This window comes from Oreochromis niloticus, linkage group LG16 (assembly GCF_001858045.2).
Source record: "Oreochromis niloticus isolate F11D_XX linkage group LG16, O_niloticus_UMD_NMBU, whole genome shotgun sequence".
Classification (NCBI taxonomy): Eukaryota; Metazoa; Chordata; class Actinopteri; order Cichliformes; family Cichlidae; genus Oreochromis; species Oreochromis niloticus.
In genome coordinates, this window is record NC_031987.2 from 28,685,973 (window position 1) to 28,708,486 (window position 22,514).

At 42.5% G+C, this 22,514-nt stretch overlaps 1 protein-coding gene across 1 annotated transcript in view; it reads right to left on the bottom strand.

The window, feature by feature from the left end:
• The window catches only part of LOC106097450 (NLR family CARD domain-containing protein 3), a 40,368-nt gene extending 20,984 nt beyond the window's left edge, over positions 1 to 19,384 (bottom strand). The window contains exons 1-6 of the mRNA XM_025903928.1: positions 19,273 to 19,384; positions 14,524 to 14,627; positions 12,568 to 13,898; positions 10,111 to 10,284; positions 1,927 to 2,100; positions 922 to 1,089 (exon numbers count right to left, since the gene is read on the bottom strand). Of these exons, the coding sequence (XP_025759713.1) occupies positions 922 to 1,089; positions 1,927 to 2,100; positions 10,111 to 10,284; positions 12,568 to 13,898; positions 14,524 to 14,627; positions 19,273 to 19,384 (2,063 nt within the window). The remainder of the gene's footprint in view (positions 1 to 921; positions 1,090 to 1,926; positions 2,101 to 10,110; positions 10,285 to 12,567; positions 13,899 to 14,523; positions 14,628 to 19,272) is intronic.
• Positions 19,385 to 22,514: the final 3,130 nt, after the last annotated feature.

Sequence of the window (22,514 nt, forward strand, 5' to 3'; positions counted from 1 at the left end):
CATAAATAAAATGTAATTTTCTCTGTAGCACTTCACGGATTACATAAGCAACACACCTTAGTTGCTCTGTGGATTCTTTTAAAAAGCAGTTAAAAACCTTTCTGTTCAAACAAGCCTTTTGTTGATCTACGCATTTTATATTCTTTACATTATTTACATTTGATCTTTTACATTGTGTATAATGTCTATTATTGTTTATTTTAATATTTGTGTACAGCGCTTTGTGACTGCCTGTCTGTGAAAAGCACTTAATAAATAAACTTTACTTACTTACTTTAGTTGTCCACACAAAGCATAAAGGTAAAAAACAATATATACAGTGTTATCTTCATTTTAGATTTCAAAAAGTATTTGGGGCTCCCAGTGTTTTCTTTTGCGTGGAAACCAGGTCCAAGTGGCTCTTTGGGTGTAAAAGGTTGCAGACCCCTGATCTAACTCTTCTGGTCTGTTAGTGCCTCTATCCTGTCTGTGCTGGTGCCCGATTTGTACCCTGTTATTGACTTATGTTGACTCTCCATATTACTGTGAAGCACTTTGACGTGCCTTCGGGTTTTTAAATGTGCTATATAAATAAATCTCCAAAAGTTGAATCTGTTCATCTGGACGTAGCGTTTTGTGGGAGAAACGTTTCGTCACTCATCCAAGTGACTTCTTCAGTCTCAGCTGACTGCAGGTTTCCCCAAACCTTATAAACAGTACATTTGCATAATGACTGAAACCAGCCCACTGAAGGAACAATGGGCTGTGAGGTCAGTTCCTTAATCATAATTATGCAAATTCTCATGACCATTGATCAACAATCAACCATCCAGCAGCTGTATTCTACCTGTAAGCTGATCCCTGCTGAGCCAAAGCACTTTTTCACATACAAATTATTAGCTTGCTTTTTATTGTTAGCACAACTAAAACGTGGTGACTGACCCCAGAATTTGAAGTCGACATTCTGGACTCTTCAGAAAATCCCACAGTGGCTTCACTCCTGAATCCTGCAGGTTGTTTCCACTCAGGTGCAGCTGTCTCAGATGGGAGGGGTTGGAGCTCAGTGCTGAGACAAAAGCGCTGATCTCTGACAGACTGCAATTTGCCAGTCTGAAAAAAGAATGAAAGATGTAAGTTTATTAGACAAAGTGTGAGCTTGAAATCATTCAGTGTTTCATAATCTGTTCAGAGCTGAAGAAGGTTCAGAATGTAGACATTCTCATTAATGGTAATACGATAGTGTTTTAGGGCCACTGAACAACAAAAAAAAAAACATCTAGGGGATTGGTCAGGGGTGTAAAATTTTGAGGAAAGTTGTAAAGAAACTATCATATCTTAACTAACTTGTGATCAAGTGATACAAAATGTTATCTCCAACACCTTTTTCAGATTGTGACGTAAAGGACCCATGGTACAGCTCTGCATGCACTTGAATGTTTATTAAGTGGTTTAAGGGACCCCAGCTAGGCAGCTTTCGATTGTTTTAAAGTCTTTGTGCTGGTTTTCATCTTTGGTAAATGGACTTGTTTTTATATAGTGCTTTTTATACTCCAGCTGAGCACTCAAAGCACATTTATTCCACTTGCCTCATTCACTGACTCATCAAAGCACTTTTTTCTATGCTTTTCCTACATAAGTGCTTTTTATCTAACATTCACACACATTCATACTCCGATGGATGCATCTTGCCCAATATTAGGTATGCAAACTGGAGCAGACGGGGATCGAACCACCACCCCTCTGATTAGTAGCTGCTCTACCTCCTGACACCTGAGCCTACGAGCTTTGCTTTCTATTGTCAGGTTAGTGTTCACACCTAAATAGTAAGAGAAAGATCATGTGTGTCCTCATTAGTATAGGATTTATGTTGGTGTGTGGGACTGTAGCCTCAGGCTTATATTGTTAAATGGTAATTATGAGAAGGTGCCGCTGTTACTCTATACTGACCTCAGTACTTTCAATCTACAGTCTGGACTCTCTAGGAAAAGATTGAGCTGCTTCATATGCAAACCACCCAGGTTGTTTTCACCCAGGTCCAGATGTGTCAGGTGGGAGGGGTTGGTCTTCAGAGCCGCAACCAGATCACCACAGCTGGTTTCTGACAAACTGCATCCACACAATCTGAATAAAGAAGAAAACATGAAGATAAATTCCTAATTCATTCACATCTGTTCTCATCAGGGAGATTCTCTCAAACATGATCAGACACACTCATCATTGTGTTGTTGTAAAACAAGGTCAAAGTCAAGATAAACTTTATTATTCCCAGGGGGCAGTTTGCCTTGCAGCCAGCAGCAAGTCACCTCCACACAACACAAACAGCCAAGAACACAGAATCACACACAAGAACTGAAAAAGTTAGTAGCAGTCGGGACGATTGAGAACTTAAATCTATTTGTTCATCATCACATCAGTCTTCTACTGACATCAAGTCAAATCAAAGTTCAGATACAAACAGCAGGCAGCTCAGACACTGAACATACTCCAAACAGCTGAACACTGAATATTAGAGTTATCACAATGTGTTTCTGTCTTCCATTTAAAGAACAAAAAGGTTTGACTCAGTCTGAATAAAGAAAATATAGTCTCAATAAAAATCTAATCAAAATGTCTTGATGCATTCTCAATCATCCAGGAAAGTAAATCTCCAAAAGTTGAATCTGTTCATCTGGACGTAGCGTTTTGTGGGAGAAACGTTTTGTCACTCATCCAAGTGACTTCTTCAGTCTCAGCTGACTGCAGGTTTCCCCAAACCTTATAAACAGTACATTTGCATAATGACTGAAACCAGCCCACTGAAGGAACAATGGGCTGTGAGGTCAGTTCCTTAATCATAATTATGCAAATTCTCATGACCATTGATCAACAACCACTGACCAAAACCCACTGATCAAAATAAAAAAAACAAAAACTAATCAAAATGTTTTTCTTTAATCTCTGTTTAAAAGAAATTCAGAGATTTGTGAATACATCAAAGAGTCCTGCTTAATCTCACTGCTACCTTTAACTCGGTAGATCTCAACATCTTAAGTCAAAGACTTCATGATTCAGTTAGTTTAACAGATAAGGTTGTAGACTGGTTTCCATTACAGGGAGTGCAGAATTATTAGGCAAATGAGTATTTTGTCCACATCATCCTCTTCATGCATGTTGTCTTACTCCAAGCTGTATAGGCTCGAAAGCCTACTACCAATTAAGCATATTAGGTGATGTGCATCTCTGTAATGAGAAGGGGTGTGGTCTAATGACATCAACACCCTATATCAGGTGTGCATAATTATTAGGCAACTTCCTTTCCTTTGGCAAAATGGGTCAAAAGAAGGACTTGACAGGCTCAGAAAAGTCCAAAATAGTGAGATATCTTGCAGAGGGATGCAGCAGTCTTAAAATTGCAAAGCTTCTGAAGCGTGATCATCGAACAATCAAGCGTTTCATTCAAAATAGTCAACAGGGCGCAAAATAACTGCCCATGAACTGAGAAAAGTCAAGCGTGCAGCTGCCAAGATGCCACTTGCCACCAGTTTGGCCATATTTCAGAGCTGCAACATCACTGGAGTGCCCAAAAGCACAAGGTGTGCAATACTCAGAGACATGGCCAAGGTCAGAAAGGCTGAAAGACGACCACCACTGAACAAGACACACAAGCTGAAACGTCAAGACTGGGCCAAGAAATATCTCAAGACTGATTTTTCTAAGGTTTTATGGACTGATGAAATGAGAGTGAGTCTTGATGGGCCAGATGGATGGGCCCGTGGCTGGATTGGTAAAGGGCAGAGAGCTCCAGTCCCACTCAGACGCCAGCAAGGTGGAGGTGGAGTACTGGTTTGGGCTGGTATCATCAAAGATGAGCTTGTGGGGCCTTTTCGGGTTGAGGATGGAGTCAAGCTCAACTCCCAGTCCTACTGCCAGTTTCTGGAAGACACCTTCTTCAAGCAGTGGTACAGGAAGAAGTCTGCATCCTTCAAGAAAAACATGATTTTCATGCAGGACAATGCTCCATCACACGCGTCCAAGTACTCCACAGCGTGGCTGGCAAGAAAGGGTATAAAAGAAGAAAAACTAATGACATGGCCTCCTTGTTCACCTGATCTGAACCCCATTGAGAACCTGTGGTCCATCATCAAATGTGAGATTTACAAGGAGGGACAACAGTACACCTCTCTGAACAGTGTCTGGGAGGCTGTGGTTGCTGCTGCACGCAATGTTGATGGTGAACAGATCAAAACACTGACAGAATCCATGGATGGCAGGCTTTTGAGTGTCCTTGCAAAGAAAGGTGGCTATATTGGTCGCTGATTTGTTTTTGTTTTGTTTTTGAATGTCAGAAATGTATATTTGTGAATGTGGAGATGTTATATTGGTTTCACTGGTAAAAATAAATCATTGAAATGGGTATATATTTGTTTTTTGTTAAGTTGCCTAATAATTATGCACAGTAATAGTCACCTGCACACACAGATATCCCCCTAAAATAGCTCAAACTAAAAACAAACTACAAACTACTTCCGAAAACATTCAGCTTTGATATTAATGAGTTTTTTGGGTTCATTGAGAACATGGTTGTTGTTCAATAATAAAATTATTCCTCAAAAATACAACTTGCCTAATAATTCTGCACTCCCTGTATACCCAAAGGGGAGACATTTCTAAGTTTAAACTGGTAGTTTTAGATGTGCAGAAATGAAAAATACAATGAGAGGTTCCTCAAGGTTTTTTGGTCAGTTACTGTTGAACTTCTAAGAGTAATTAAGAGTAAACAAGAGGATGACACTGAGATGCAAGCAGAGAAAAGAAGCATCAGATTTACACCAAAAGGTTTGGATTTGTATATAAAGACATGCCAAGAAAAGCGGAGTTCAATCTGTAAGCAAGCATCTAAGTACATGGGGAAAATTTCTGCTTTAATGACCTCACATGAGAACGTTAAGGAAGTGTCTTCTGAATTTGGGAAGTTTATTAAATGCTATCAAGATGCAAACGCTTTGCAAGAATCCTTTTTAAGTTTGCCACTGCCAGAAGATGAAGTGAAAAGGCAAACCGCACAATTTCAGTCTAAGGTGACGGCATTCTCTGTTTTTATGGACAAAGTAAAGGTTTGGTTGCAGGAAGCAGGCGAGCTGTATACTGAACAAAGCAATACTGCTCTTAGTGATCAAGCTGTTGAAAGTTTGGATGAAATAAATCCTGAAGACAGTGTCTCTAATATCTCAAGTGTAAAGCCACCTTCAAAAACATTGTCACAGCAAAGTTGAATTTCATCAACATCTTCCGCTCGCGTTAAAGCTGCGGCTGACAAGGCAGCGCTCATGGAGCTCATCTCGCTGCATTAAAGAAAAAACATTCTATCGAAGCTCAAGAGGAGAAACTGAGAAAAGTGCAGCAGTGGCTTGTGGACTTTAAATTGTGGGATGTTTGGTTTGTCAAAAGTAAAAGAATTGCCACTACAACAGTGATACTTCTGACGTTCCTCTAACATCTAACTCCTTTTTAGGAAATAATAAGGTGCACTGATAACATTAGCTGATGGATCTCTGGAAACAAAAAACTTGTTGTCTGTCCAAAAAGTTAGACAGAAACTTTGTTCATATCATCCCTGTCTCTCAAACAAATTTTTAATAATCATATTGAAATGGTTACCAGGACTGCTTTCTGCCATGGAAAATATATGAAAAGTTGTTAAATTCTTGGAAAATGAGTCTATGCGTTTACACTGAGCAGGTAAGAGTACTGTAAAGAGCTACTTGCACGATTGTTCAAATTATAAGCAGAACAATTTTAATTCATTCAGTTTGCAGAGGCCAGAGTCCTCATATGTACATGGAAATGTGACCACATCACCCCAGTATTACTTCATTCATTCATCACTTCATTGACTCCCAGTTAATAACATCTAAAATGTTCCTATTAGTTCATAAGTGAGCTGAAGGTGTTTTCAGTTAATCTGGTCGTATACATGAATAACATTTTTTTGGTTTTGTTCAATTATGTTTAGCTTCTGCTTCAGAGATATTCTCTGAAATGTTTCCCTCACTGAAATACATGCAGACTTACTGTGCTGCTGAGTACAGATCAGGGCTCGCAAAATCGCTAGCCCGACGTCCCGGGGCTACCGATTTTTCCAGTCGGGCTACCAAAATCTATCTCAGCCCTGCCCGTCGGGCTATCATAGGAAGGGAAAATATATGTCAATGCTTTTGCTTTCTTTCGGAAATGTAGCTGAGTAATTATGTCATTGGCATCGATGAGCCACTGCCAATATGTGACATACTGAAATCGCGTTTGAATTTGCGCTTGTTTTTTGCTTTCACTTTGCGATCGCGGTGTATAGAGAGCGGCAGCACTGATTGGTGAGTGACGATCATTTGCGCACCAATTCCTCTGATATCATCTTATCACTCATTAGCTTACTATGCAAACATGACAAGTGAAATCTCCCGCAGCAAGCTTAAACATGTGAGAGGTTGATCGCGCAGAGAATCGCTGAGCGTTATGTGAGTGCGTGTTTAAAGGCAGCAGGATATATATTTTAGTTCTGCTGAGCCAAATAAGACCGGTCAGGGTGAAGAAGTGACAGCCAAAGAAAAGCCTACCACAAAACGGAAAAGTTATGACAAATCAGACTATGAGGCAAAAAGAAAGCTCAGCTTTATGGTTTCATGGACAAAAGAATTTCTGTGGCTGGAATATGACAAGCTAAATAACCAGGGGTGCACATAAGTGGTCCACAGGTGCGCATTCGCTGTCAAAATAAAAAACGCGCACAAGATAAGAAGTTGCAACGCGCGTTTGAGTACATAAGATTTTCTGGAGGAGGACGGACATTTGTTTAGAACTCTTAAAGATGTCGAAGAAGCTCCTTTAAGCAATTACTTTGGTGTTCCTCCACCTCCAAAGAAATGTCAGAAGGAGAACCACAAAAGAAGCGTATTCTCGGAAAAGTGGTTGCAGGAGGTGAGCTGGCTTCAAACAAATGATGAACGCACAGAGATGTGGTGCAGAATGTGCCGTGAAAATCCCACTCTAGCAGACAAAAACAGTGCCTTTTATATGGACGCAAACGCGCGTTGCAACTTCTTATCTGGTGCGCGTCTTTTATTGTGACAGCGAATGCGCACATGCGTACCACGTATGTGCACCCCTGTAAATAACATAATGTTCTGCCGGGTGTGTTGTTGGTTTTCCCTCGATTTCTGAGTGGACAAGCGCCTTTGTTACTGGGACCAGTCATTTTAAGAAAGACCCCCATTAGAACCCATGAGAAATGCAAGAATCTTTCCCAGAACAAACACCAATTGCAAATAACATACTGAAAATCAACCTGACAAATCTGTTTAGAACAGCGTACTATGTTGCAAAGAGTGAACTACCATTGGCACAATTTAGCAGTCTTTGCAAACTTCAAAAAAATGGCCTCGATCTTGGTTCCACTTGCTTCTTACCTGTGACTTTAGTGGAAATTTCAGATTCAGGATCTGACACAGACTGATTCATGTTCACAGTTCTTACAAGTTCATAGAAATTTCTGTTCAATTAGAACCAAGTATTTGAGTTGATGATTGTAATTTTTATACAATGTTGTAATTTGTGTTTCAACAATTTTTTGATTAATGTTTTATTTCCGTTACAATATTATACTTTAATGTATAATATTGTAACGGAAACAAAACATCAATCAAAAAATTGCTCTATTTTTTTATTCGGGCTACTTAAATTTATTTGGGGCTACCAAAAACTGAAGAGTCCCTGCCCGAAGGGCTACCAGAGATTTTGAAATTTTGCGAGCCCTGCAGATTAATACATCAGAATTAATCATAATTAATTAACATCATCATTAATGTTGTTTCAGGACCATCATGAAACTGACCAATCACCTAGCTCTGATGTCATGGTCTTGCCAAAGGAAGCAGTAGGAGAAGTTGGCCTTCAGCTCTTTCTGGCAGAAACACTTTAGAGCAGAAATGCTCACAGAAGTTATTTGATTTTTTATTTTCATATTTTTCATTTCCAGTTTGTTCGGGTTCAGACAGCAGAACTATTCACTTAGATTTAGGTTAGTTTTAGTCATAACGACACATTTCTTACATGTCAGCACTACTGAGGGTGGCTTGTCCATCTGTGCACACACAGTACTACCAAACTCAACTCATACTAAACACACACACTGTGTAGGAATCATCAGTACTGTTTCTCAGGTTAGCTTCAGGTTAGCCCTTTAGCATTTCTCCAGTCTTTTTTTTTGTCGACTCTACACATTAAAGGAGGAACAGCTGTTAACCTTATCTTTACCTGCGTCACTCTCATCGCATTATTCTCATCCTGTGTGACTGGATTAATCTGACCTGGACTAACAACACTGGTCTCTATGTGCAGCTGGCTGTGAGACCAGTGCTCAGGGAGCGTCTACAAAGTGCAACACTGAAAGAACATCACACACTCATTTGCTTCCAGCACTTTCACACAAACATCTACTGTCATTATTGTCACCAAACTCTGTGGATCCTTTATTGCAAATTCAAATGGGATCAAATGGTCAGACAAAAGAGGGTTATGAGGAAATATGATGAAATGTTGTGTATTAGCAGCAAGTTAATGAATCATTTTCCTCATAAACCAAACAAAATGATTGACAAACATGTTTTTACAAACTCAGTGTTTGACTTTGATCAGCAGGATAACCTGATGTTCAGTCCTTTCTCTGACTGGGCTCCATGGAAACACTTGTTCTGGTCTCAGCTGCCTGCTTTCCGTAGTCCAACAGAGTCCTTTCTCTTCTCCAGCTTCTGTTTGAAATCCTCTCACAGAGCCTGAATCCTGCTTTGTTGTCATGTTTGGGCCTGTGTTAGGCTGCTCTGTGTTCCTCTGCTGTAACACACACCTCACCACAGCAGCTGTGTGGGTCGTCTCATATCAGCTTCTGATACATGAACATCATCACAGCTCCTAACTTCACCTTTATTAGCTTTGACATTCATGTCTTTCTTTTCTCTCTGTTTCCACACAAGCTCAAAGTCTCTGCAGCCAGTTTTTATCTGCTATCATCAGATCTTCATCATCCTCATCCACATCCCTCACACACTCTACAGCCTCATCAGCACTGACTTCATCTTCACTGACTGATGGAGCACAACATGAACCTGTGGAGGCTGAAACACTGTCCTGTCAAACATCTCCCCGTCACCGCTCCACTTCTGTCAGCCTGTAAATGAACCCTGCTCAAGTCTGTCACTTCTGTTTGGAGCCAAAAGGAAAAACTGTTGTTCAGTCACAGTGTTGGGGAGGAATGGAGTATATGTACCGTCACGTATTTTAAATAGAAAATATGAGTAACTTTATTCCGTTAGAGTCACCGTTTAAAAGGGTGATATTCAGAATACAGTTACTTTGTTAAAAGGCGGTCTTTTCCTGTTTCATATGTTCGGCTATGTCGTCTCTATTTTTGGTAATTCCACGTCGGTGGAAACCCAAACAAAACACACAGAGGCTCTAATGCCCGTGTCTCAATCTCACGGCCCATGTCACCTGTGGCCCGCATAGTGACGTAAAGAAATATTTTCAAAAATTATTATTATAGGCAGTACGCAGAGTGTTACAGGCATAGCCCTAAGGAATGTAGGCTCATGGGTGGTGTAGTCCATAATGCAGGGAGAATGGACTGCCATACCGTTACGTGTCTGTGAGCATGAGGGAGGGAGAGAAAGGAGAGTTGAAAAGTACGAGATCTCACTCATTTTATATTAAGATTTAAAAACCTAGTTGGTGTTGGTATGGTGAGTAACCTTCAGTAATAGTAATAAATCACACAGCAACAGTATGTTCATGTAGTTGTAAAAAGCATGATAATGTATTAAGTAATACAGTATTCAGAATGTGCTACTCTCATTGAGTAACTTAACAAAATACATTACAAAACACATTTTGGGGCATGTAATCTGTAATCTGTACTGGACATTTTAAAAGTAACCTTCCCAACACTGTTCAGTTGTTGGGAAAGACACAACATTTCTGAAAGCACTCAAACTTCTTCACATCTGTCTTCAGACACATCCTGAACATTTAGGAACTAAAGAAAGTTTCAAACATCAAAGACCTGAAATATAGAAAAACAACAACAGCTGCAGTCAGTGAACTCACCTCAGAGTCTCCAGTCGACAGTTTGGACTCTCCAGTCCAGCACACAGAAGCTTCACTGCTGAATCCTGCAGGTTGTTGTTACTCATGTCCAGCTCTGTCAGATGGGAGGGGTTGGACTTCAGAGCTGAGGCCACAACTTCACAGTGAGACTCTGAGAGTTCACACTGAGTCAGTCTGTGATGATAGAAAATATAAAATGTGTTATTATAAAAGCAGAAAATCTGCATTATAAACACAGACTGAATGTATATGAAGACAAAATAGAGTGAGGTCATAATCTGATGAACATCTGCTCTTCACATCTGTGCTTCAGCTCCTCTTACTGTGTTTGACACAACGATTGAGTCTCTCTCAGACCTGCAGACTTTTAATGAGAATCTTTGTTTGGCTTTAATCTGCAGATGAAGGAGGAAGATGGTGTCACATTTAGGCTTCCATAATGTCCACAGTCTGTCACTGAGATCTGATCCAGAGTCAGAGTGAAGACACACATTTGGACTGTTTCCTGTTTTGACTCCAGAACATTTTGAATGAGTTCAGCTCAGTGAAGAGTTCCAGCTGGAAAGATGATCTCTGTTTGCTACCTGCTGCTGTCAGGTACGACTGTTCACGTCCACACGCAGGAAAAACCTGCTGACTGTTACCAAACGGAGCAGAAATCTCATCACTGGACAATAATGATGAATGAACTCAGAGCTGCTGATATCAGATCTGATTTCAGGGGAACTAAACACAGAAATGATTGGCTCATTTTAGCTTTCTGAGCCATTATCTGCTGGTGTGTCACTAGTTGGCAGAAAATGATTTGTGTTCCTGTTCAGGGCTTCAGTGTTTATGAGTCCAGATCCAGGTGACAGCAAGTCAAAATGATGTTACCTGTCTGTGTCCAGCAGCAGCCTGTATTCACTTTGAATATTGTTCTAACCTGACATGGATCAGTTTGTCTTTGATTGGTTTGTAAATGTCACTGTTTCCATTGGACCTGAGTGACGGTACAAAGACAGAGAGGGAGAGAAAGGAGAGAGAGGATGGAGACAGCAAAGAGAGAGCAACACAAACAGGTGAGAGTGGACAGGTGACCAAGGTCAGCAACCAATCAGAGAGCTTCTGTTTGACCCACAGTCACTGATGATGACTGCACATAACCAAGCAGTGTGTTACTCTGATATCAAATATGGATCCTGCTCTTATAATAATGATCATCAGATGATATTATTGTGTTATTTTGTAGCTGAATACGATGTTTGTGTGATTATCAGTGAAAGAAGCAGTGAGGAGGATGGAGAGAGAGAGAGGACAGAGGGTGAAGTTAGAAACACTAAAAGGATTTTTCATGGATTTCATGGATGATTTGAGTGATTTCCAGCAGGACACTTAAACATGTCAGTGGACGTTCTAAAGAACATATTCACTGATATGAAACGTGTCATTGAACAGGATTAATATCAGTGGAAACATGGTGGAAACAGCTGTGACTGCATGGATGTGACACACTTCAAATCTGTTCTCCACTCTTGGATTTGGGATCCATGGAGCTGCTGCTGAGTCTGTACAATAAAGGATGGTGTGGAAGGTTGCAGCGTACGGACACAAACACTGTGTGGTTACAACATGAACCTCCCACCGTCTATAAAGCACTGATGACATCATGACGTTTGCCAGGAGGTTAGCTCGTGGATGTAAACAGCAGCCAGAAACACAGCAGTGAATTCCATCAGCAGAAAACAGGGACGACATGTCAGCAGCAACAACTAAACACTGAACAATCAGCTCTGTGATTAATGAGGACATGAAGTCAGACATTAGGAGCAGCAGCAGGAATGAGAGTGAATCCATGAGCTGCTGTGACATCAGCTCACAGATTGGACACATGTTCAGTCCAGATGTCAGCAGTGTGGGCAGTAAGAGAGCACAGCTGGTTCACCTCTGAGCCTCACTCTGACCCACAGCTCTGTCACTCATCAGGACATCACACTTTAATCACACTAAACCAGAGTCTTCCTCAGCACCTTCATCCTCACTCACCATGTCTATGAAACTAAACTCTGTGTCTGTAGTTCTGTCTGTAGTCAGAGGAGAAGCTCAGACGGTGACTGCTCTGGATATTTGTCACTGTTTGTAACATCAGAGTTCACTTCACTACAAAGAAGCTCTTCATAGATTATTATTTCTGTCTAACAGCAGCGTCTGAATGACCAACAACAGCAGCAGGTTTAAACTACTGCCCCCTAATGACACCACACAGGTACTACATGTAGATGTGAGTCTACAACACACAGCGTACGACTGTCAGTGCAGGATCATGCTGAGTGCACACACACATTTACTGATCAACACAAAATATAATTTTATCTGAGAAACTCAACTAATGAGAGTCGTTTAGTTCTGTGTGTATCTGAAGAACTAAACTACTAATCTACACTGATCAGTGATGTTAATGATCACATCTGGACTCACCGAGCCTTTCTGCAGTTCCTCACAGCTGGAATCAGTCTGTGTCGTCCCCACTCTGATGTGTCGTACTCCTGCAGGTCCAACTCATCCAGAACCTCCTCTGACATCTGCAGCATGAAGGCCAGAGCTGAGCACTGGATCTCAGAGAGTTCCTTCGCTGATCTGTTCTCTGACTTCAGGAACTCTTGGATCTCCTGATGTATTGAGAGGTCGTTCATCTCCATCAGACAGTGGAAGATGTTGATGCTTCTGTCAGGAGAGATTTCATCACTGTTCATCTCCTTCAGGTTGTTGATGACTCTCTGGATGATTCCTGGACTGATCTCTGTCTGACCCAGCAGACCTACTAAGAGTCTCTGGTTGGACTCCAGACAGAGGCCATGAAGGAAGCGAACAAACAGGTCCAGGTGGCCATTTTTACTCTGGAGGGATTTATACATGGCTCTCTCAAGGAAATCATCCAGAAAAGAGTTGCCTGCATCATCATCATCATCATCATCATCATCATCACTGTCTTCATACAGGTCTATCCCCAGGAAGTCCTCCAGCCCCTCAGTCTTCCTGTTGGTGAAACAGTGGAACATGTAGACTGCAGCCAGAAACTCCTGAATGCTCAGATGAACAAAGCAGTAGACTGGTTTCTGGAAGATCACACACTCTCTTTTGAAGATCTCTGTACAAACTCCTGAGTACACCGAGGCCTCTGTCACATCCAGACCACACTGCTCCAGGTCTTCTTGGTAGAACATGATGTTTCCTTTCTCCAGATGTTCAAACGCCAGCCTCCCCAGCTTCAGAAGAACTTCCCTGTCAGCCTCCGTCAGCTCCTGTGGACTCGTCTCATGTCCCTTGTGGTACTTGTTCTTCTTCCTCTTTGTCTGAACCAGCAGGAAGTGTGAGTACATGTCAGTCAGGGTCTTGGGCAGCTCTCCTCTCTGCTCTGTAGTCAACATGTGCTCCAGAACTGTAGCAGTGATCCAGCAGAAGACTGGGATACTACACATGATGTGGAGGCTCCTGGATGTCTTCATGTGGGAGATGATTCTGCTGGACAGCTCTTCATCACTGAATCTCCTCCTGAAGTACTCCTCCTTCTGGGCGTCAGTGAAGCCTCGTACTTCTGTTAGCCTGTCGACACATGTAGGAGGGATCTGACTGGCTGCTGCAGGTCGGGAAGTTATCCAGACGAGAGCCGAGGGAAGCAGATTCCCCTGGATGAGGTTTGTCAGCAGCTGGCTGACTGATGACTTCTGTGTGACATCAGACAGCAGCTTCCTGTTGGTGAAATCCAATGAAAGTCTGCTTTCATCCAGGCCGTCAAAGATGAACAAAAGCTGAGAGACAGCCAGCTTCTCTGCTGTGACCTTCTGTAATGTTGGATGGAAAACATGGAGCAGCTCCAGAAGACTGTACTGCTCATCTCTGATCAGGTTCAGCTCCCTGAATGAAAGCAGAACCACCACACTGACATGTTGGTTCTCCAAGCCCTCTGCCCAGTCCAGAGTGAACTTCTGCACTGAGAAGGTTTTTCCAACACCAGCCACGCCGTTGGTCAGAACCACTCTGATGGGTCTCTGTTGGTCAGGGAAGGCTTTAAAGATGTCCTGGCACCTGATTGGAGCGTCATGGAGGGCGTCCATCTTGGAAGCTGTCTCCAGCTGCCTCACCTCATGTTGGGTATGAACCTCTTCACTCTGTCCCTCTGTGATGTAGAGCTCAGTGTAGATCCTGTTGAGGAGGGTTCTACTTCCTGTTTCATCACTTCCTTCAGTCACACGTTCACATCTCCTCCTCAGACTGATCTTATGTTCATCTAAAACCTCCTGCAGACCAACATCTGCTGAAAGAAAGAGAAAGAAAACTCTTCAATGTCTGAACAACAACAAGAAGTCCAGTTTTCAGAAATGAGTCCATCAGCAGACAGATGTTCAGTCTTACTTTGTACACAGCTGCTCTGACTGGCTGTCTGCAGTCCAGCTCTGCTTCTGGATCTTTCTCCACACTGGGGACAGGACGAGTCTCCTGATGAAGCAGACTGGTCCCAGTATGAGCAGATGCACCGTCTGCAGAACCAGAAACATATCAGAGGTGAGCAGCTTCTCCTGCAGCATAAACTCTAAGCAGCTAAAACAAAAGTGTCCGTGTTTTCAGTCAGACTGTACTCGGTGCCACATTACAGATGTGGTTTCTGACAGCTGCTGCAGCTGCAGGATCAAACACACACAGGTCCAAACATCTTTGTCTTTGCTGCTTCTTTGTTATTGAACAACACAACATGAGGCCGGCACAGGGAGAGGAGAAGTTATTACAATCAACCCACCAGACCCACTCTGAGCTGAACCCGTATTCTGGGGGATTATTCTCTTTACTCTACAATGTACAAAAAGATCTGTGCCAGACTTTGTAAAGTTGGAGAAATATTCACACATTAATTTAATTCCATAATGTAAAACTCATAAAACATGATTCTGACACCAATCCCAGTAAAGGGGACGATGCACTACAAGCTCATGTTGATGAGGACAAGTTTTCCTCTGAGTTAAACTAATCTTTTCTCTGTGTGCAGCAGCTGTGAGATGAAGCTTCAGGACGTCTGCATAGAGACTAAATGTTTCACAGTATTTCATACTTTCAGGAGTGAAGCTTCACCACAGTCATGTTCACAGCTCTGCTCTCTGCTGATCAAACTACAACTCTTAGATTAGAGCTACACACTTCTAAATGTTATTTTATGAAACTTACTCTCACAGGACAACATGACACATTATTTACTTTTCTGTCAAAGCTTCTTTTTGTTACTTTTACATGTTTGTAATGAGTCATATGCAGGAAGTGGATTAAAAGAAAATCAAACCAATCAGACAAAACTATTTCAGGTGATCATTCACTGCAGTCTTCTCCACCTATAAGATAAAAGTATGTGAAGCATTACTGACACTACCTGCTGTGACGTCTTTGTGCAGCAACTCTAAACATTTGTGTAACTGCTGATCGTTCACATCAGTTTGAGTTAGTTGCTGCTTGTAAAACAGTTTATTTTTCTCTGACGTCCCTTATAAGAACGACTTGTTTGCTTTGTGTCACCGTTTGACTTTCTCCTGAGACTCAGCTCACAGACACTAAACTGCCAAAGGTATTCAGTCTCCACTGAACCACAGACTTCAGGTGTTCCAGTCACTTCCACAGCCACAGGTGTATAAAACCTGGGCATGCAGACTGCTGCTACAAACATCTGTGAAAGGATGACTCAGGAGCTCAGTGAACTACAGTGTATGACTGTGATAGGATGCTACCAGTGCAACAAGTCCAGGTGTGAACTTTCCTCACTGCTACATATTCCACTGTCAGCTGTTAGTGGAACAGAGCTCAGCGATGAAGAGTTACAATCACAGAGTGGGGTCAGTGGATGCTGAGGGACACAGAGGTCGCCGACTGTCTGTAAATCACTACAGATGACCAAACTTCACATGGCGTTCAGATAGCTTCATGAAATGTGTTTCCATGGCAACCGAGCTGCATCCAAGCTTTGAATCATTAAGCTCAATGAAAGCATCTGATGCCATTGGACCCTATAGCATGGAGACGTGTTCTCTGGAGTGACCAATCACACGTCTCCATCCAGCAATCTGATAGGCTGATAGAGTGAGTTTGGTTGGTGGTTGCCTGGACAACAGTACTTAAATATAAAGTTCTCGTCCAACATCAGTGTCTGAACTCACAATTGGGCTTCAGGAAGAATGAGGGCCTGCATCCTTCAGCGGACGCATTTGTAGACCGATTACGTCATAGCAACACAACAAAGGCTGTCCAAATTCGAAGACTCCTCCAAGTGCGGCCAACAAATGCGTCCTTCTTTTCCCCAGATTTACACCCGTCCCATCCCCAGAAGGATGGGACGGGTGTAAAACCTTCGTGGCCCACCATATCCCAGAATTCATAGCGCGGCCCAGTCAATTCCAGTTTCCAACAATGGCGGCAGCTACTTAGTTTTAATATTACTCTTATTATTCTTTCTGGGTCACAAAATAAACGTTTAACATTTTTCAGGTGAGAATGTAACTGTGTAAACCTCAAATATCTGCTCGGTTTATCAAGACATCACATATTTGTAAAAGCGCTCCGACGTTTTCAGAGACGTCTGTTATCCACCAGCTCCATAGCTAGCCGGGGGCAAGGCTCACTAGAGCCGAGAACACCGGACTCCCGGCAAATCGTTTTCAGAACTCTCCGGTCTTTCGCTACTCAGGTGAAACATGATATATTAGTCACTTAGATAACCTAAAATGTTATTGTTTGTCTTTTTTCAGTATTTTCTTTGTTCCTGAGTAAATCGGTTTGGCTGAGATTAAAGTTATAGTTTTTACACAGCTGAATAAACGTCAAGCAGACGACTGATTATCAGAAGTGTGAGATGCTCGAGAATTTACTCCGGTGTCCTGTTATATTTTAGATAGCAAGGAGCAGACGGCTGAGTTTATTAAACTCCACCGAAACAATCTGCAAATGTCATTAAAAGTTTAATAAACTATCATCTTGTCTTTATTTTCAGTTAGCACCTTAAACACTTAAAGCTGTAAGCTAATGATAGTTATATAAGAGCAGATGCTGCTGGTGCAATAAGCTGTACGTTTTACGTCCAGTGGATGATGATGTGTCTAGTCGACTACCAAAATAATGGTTTGTGGCAGCCCTAGTGTGAGTGACTGACCTAAGTTGCTATCCAGAGGGCAGCGGGTGAAACAGGTGGTGGGTGGTATGCGAAGGGTCAGCTGTGATGGCCCTGGTTTTCCTGAGACAGGAGGATCTGATGATGGCCTCCAGGGCTGACAGAGGGAAGCCAGTGATGATTTGGGGGGTGTTAATGACCCTCTGTGCAGCCTTCGTGTTCTCAGTCGTGGCCCCTGAGTCTAAACACCAGGCAGCAGGAGGAGAGCACGCTCTCCAATGAGGAGGGCAGAAGGCCAGCAGCAGCTCCTGGTCCAGGTTATTCTTCCTCAGGACACAAAGGAAGGTGACTGTTTTTACGCGTTGTCGTTAGCAACAATCATGGTAAATCCACCCGTTTGTTTATTTTCTATATAAACGTTTCACAATAAAGCTCAAGATCCTGTTGAGATTTTTCAAAATAAACTGAAATGATGACAAACAGAAGGACCAGTCCAAACAATTAGAGGACCTTATTCCTAAACGAGGGGCTAGCTCTGTAGCACGGACGTGGTTTGGTTAAGAAAAGTCTGACATGGACCAGAAAACTGTACTCTGCAAATTATGGCACAAACCGATCCTCTAACCACAGACTCAAACACAACAAACCTCTGCTACCACCTACATAAGAATCACGTGGCACAGTGTGGAGAGAGTTTATGGATGAGAAGCAAAGAAGAGCCGTCAGGTGCTCCAAATACACCTCAGACTCAAACCTTAGAGCAGGCTTTTCCCCGCAGCACGCCATGTAATAAATACAAAGAAAACGGCGGCCGTTCCTTATGTGTAAAAATATACTGTTTCATGCATCGGTCAAAACACTCGACTGCAGGTACACGACACCGAGCTAGAAACACTTCACACAAGTCAATTTGCCTGAGATTCACAGAGTTTACAGAAAATGTTTGTGATTTATGTCGTTGTCGGGATGATAGATGTCTCATATCGGGATATGAGATTTTGGTCATATCGCACATTCTCTACCTCGTCCCTGCACGCTGTCTTATCTCCATCAGAGATGACCCAAACACGGTGGTGTCATCAGCATACATGACGGTGACATTGGTCGGGTGGCTGGTGTGCAGTCATAGGTTGTACAGGTCATACAGCAGGGGGCTGAGAACGAGCCCTGTGGACATGCAGTCCTCAGCCACAGTGGGGGGAGATGTGGGTGTTGGGTCAGACTGATTGAAGCTGGTTGGTGAGGAAGTCTTAGATCCAGGGGGATGTCGGGGGGGGTCTGAACTTATCAGAGCTCTGCTGATCAAAATACAAGATTAGAACTAAAGACTGCTAATTACTATTTGAGGAAACTTGTTCTCGAAGAACAAATTGACGGTTTATTGTGATTTGCAAAAGTAAAAATTAAAAAATAAAAATAAAGCAAAGAAAGGAGACAGAAACATTTAACTTAACCATTCATTGCACTTTTATTCATCTATAAGATTAAAGTATGTGAAACATTGCTGACAGTATGATGGCCAGAGGGGCCGATGGTGCGATATGGCAGCCTTGATTCTGTCAGTCTGCCCCAGGGCAGCTGTGGCTACAACTGTAGCTGCCTCCACCAGTGTGTGAATGAATAGTGGAATTGTAAAGCACTTTGATGGTCTCAAAAAGCGGCTCGGTTTATTGCTCAGAGGTCGTTTTGGACATTAAATACACTTATTTTCAGAGACACTGATATGTTTGCATCATAGTGTCTGAGACAAGACTGAATGAAAGCTGATGGGATTTGGCTTCCTAAGCAGCTGGGATGGACTCTGTGGGTTTAGGGAAAAAAGGAATGATTTCACAAACAGATTAAAAGTGTTAGGAGCTCTGTACTCTGGAGCCTGGTGCTGAGGCTAAGCAGTCTGCTGAAACACCATCATTCAGAAACAGCTCTGAGTCCCTCTGTGACAACCACCCAGGGCCACTAATGTGGAGGTGTGGAGCAGGAGGACGAGGACAGGTGGAAGAAACCAAACTGAGATCAAAGAGTTCATGTTACTAACAGCTCACCTCTCTGCAGCAGACACAGGCTGGACTTTAAAATTAATGATGTGACCATTCGACATGTCACTCTGTAAGGACACACAGCTGGGTCCAGGTTCAGGTCCAGCAGATCTCTCATGGAGCCTGTCAGAGAAGAAAAATGTGTTTTTCATTTGCAGCCACAGAAGCTGATGGAAACTTAGAATACCTTCATCACCCCAAAGAGAAACTTTGGCTGAGAATGAGCTGAAGGAAAATCTGAACTAGTGTTAGCAGTGTAAGAACAGAGCGCCACCCAGAGGTAAACACAGTCATTTACACTGTGCAGGACTATTGATGGTCCCACATTTTAAACAAATATCTGTATCCTTACATTAAATGCATCTGAGGTGAGTCTGTGTTGTTGATCAGAATCAGAATCAGAAGGGGTTTTATTGCCAAATGTTGAGCAGGTTTACAACATTAGGAAATTGCTGCGGTACTTAGTGCAAACATATTGTCAGATAACGCTTAAATAAACATAAAAATTAAAATTAAAAGTGCTAAGTAGATAGATATATACATGAGTGCAGGTGGTGATCAGTGCCAGACATGGAATGATGCAGTGAACACAGTGTAGGGTCACGTGTTAGTGGTGGGAACAGTATATGGTTATTGTTCATGAGTCCAACAGCAGAGGGGAAGAAACTGTTCTTATGGCGAGAGGTTCTGGTGCGAATGGACCGGAGCCTCCTGCCTGAGGGGAGCAGGTCAAACAGACTGTGTCCAGGGTGAGAAGGGTCAGCTGTGATCCGAGCTGCACGCCCCAGTGTCCTGGAGGTGTACAGGTCCTGCAGAGATGGGAGTCTGCAGCCAATCACCTTCTCAGCAGAGCGCACAACACGCTGCAGTCTCTGTTTGTCCCTGATAGCGGCTCCAGCGTACCACACGGTGATGGAGGAGGTGAGGATGGACTCGATGACTGCAGTGTAGAATTGCATCATCGTCCATGTTGGCAGGTTGAATTTCTTCAGCTGCCTCAGGAAGTACATCCTCTGCTGGGCTTTCTTTATGACGGAGGTGATGGTGGGCTCCCACTTCAGGTCCTGGGTGATGGTGGTACCCAGGAAGCAGAATGAGTCCACAGAGGTGATGAGGGTGTCAGTCAGGATGATGGGGGGGAGTGGGGCTGTGTGCTTCCTGAAGTCCACAATGGGATGATGGGCCCATTGTGAGCAGCAAGAGTTTTAAATGTTTTATAGAATAAAAGAATTTCTCACTCGGTTACTTCCTTTGAGATGAAGTTTAGAAACCAGGAAACATCAAACAGTTCATTTAAATCAGAAACCAAACTGAGATCAAAGAGTTCATGTTACTAACAGCTCACCTCTCTGCAGCAGACACAGGCTGGGATTTAAAATTAGCGATGTGACCATTCGATGTGTTACTCCTTAGGGACACACAGCTGGGTTCAGGTTCATGTTTGTGTTTAGTTCCTGGTTGGTTCCTGTGAATAATGATGGAGCAGTGATGTGAGTGCTGAGCTGTGACATGGAGAAGAGTCATGGACGGTTAGAGATGGTCATCTCACCTCTGAGCTTTGGTCTGGCTCTCATGTTCCCCACGCAGAGTGCTTTTAGAGGGAGGGACTCCCTCCTCTCTGTCCTCACACTGATCCATGCTGCTCAATTCAGCTCACACACACTTTCTACCTTCACCTGCAGAGGAAACACAAATCATTCATGTGCACATCAGCTGAGAGCTGCAGAGTTCGTGTCTGATGTGTTGGACTAACATCCATCTGAGACACAGCTTTCATCTGCAAGCTGCAGTTTAGCAGAGGCACTAAAACACAGCAGTGATTGTGTCTAAGCAGACAAACATAAATGCAGTGAAGCTGCTGTTTGTCTGAGTGTAAGTGGACTGTAAAGATAGTGTTTAAACTCAAAGGCTGCACAGGTTCAAACATGCACTACAGATGCAGATAACATATTCAGATAACTTCATTAATTATATTTATGAAACTGAATTATAAGTAACCTGCAGCCTGAGACACAGTAAAAGACAAGTGTGGCTCTGCCTATCAGCTGTAACAGTGTCCTACATGAAATCAAACTACTATACTGAGCTGGACGTACCAGGAGCTGAAAAGAGGAAATGTACAAACTAACCATTGCTGTGGAAAAGGACCCACAGCCACTGGTTTATCCTCAGTCCCACAAACACAAGCCAAACATTGATTTACACTGCATGAGTCAAAGTCACTGATATGGAGATGCTGAATAATCGTAGCACAAACACTCCATAAATCTGTGCGCTGCTCTCTGTGCTGAAACAACTACAAATACTTCAGCAGCAGCAGACACACGGGCGACAACAACAACAGGTAACAACAGAAACAAGAATCTTTCCATCAGTCCAAGAATAAAGTGTCCACCTGCCTCCATCTGCACACTGTCCTACATGCTGCACCACAAACTCCACCCTGTACTCAGAGCTGAAAGTCTCCACTGTTATTTTTCTACAGATCATCACTGTGCAGTTTATTTTCATCTTATCCTAATATGTGATTAATAAAGAACTTTTCTAGTTAAATGTCAGCTGTTAGTTTAACATAACTGCAGCATGAATAGATTATATCAAACAGAGCAGACAGTTAATCAGAGTTTAACTTCATCCTGATGTTAAACTCTGATTAACTACACAGACTCAGGCTGAGCTGAGATCATTACTCAGGTCTGATTTGTATCTACTTTCTTCTTATTGGTCAAATACATCTATTCTACTTTTTATACGTAAATATATTATAGGACCGTGAGGACAAAATTTATGTTAGTATTTAGAAATATGAAAACTCTGATCGAGAAATAAACTGTTTTAAACCAGTTTTCGTTGCCATGACAGCAGATGGTCTGAGTTTGAAATGAGCCTTAAATCTCAATAAGACTTAAAGGATAATAAAGTGACTTCTACTGAAATATAATGTGTAAGTATCAGAGTGATGCACAGACAGATGTTTAATATCGTTGTGTTACAGCAGCTCTGATGAGTCTCCTCTGTGAGCAGCTGCTGTCCTCATAAACCAAACGGTCCTCTTACTGTGACGTTACAGCTCTCTGGGTTTCTACACTGGTTAACCGTCTGCTGGAGGAAACAGTCACATGACTCTCTGTGGTGGAAACATCACTTCCTGTTGGAGCGGAGCCAACTCTTTGTGACGCACTTTTTATAAAATCAGACGTTTACGTGTTTAATCTGCGTCTAAACTCCACCTGTGCTAAATAATAATC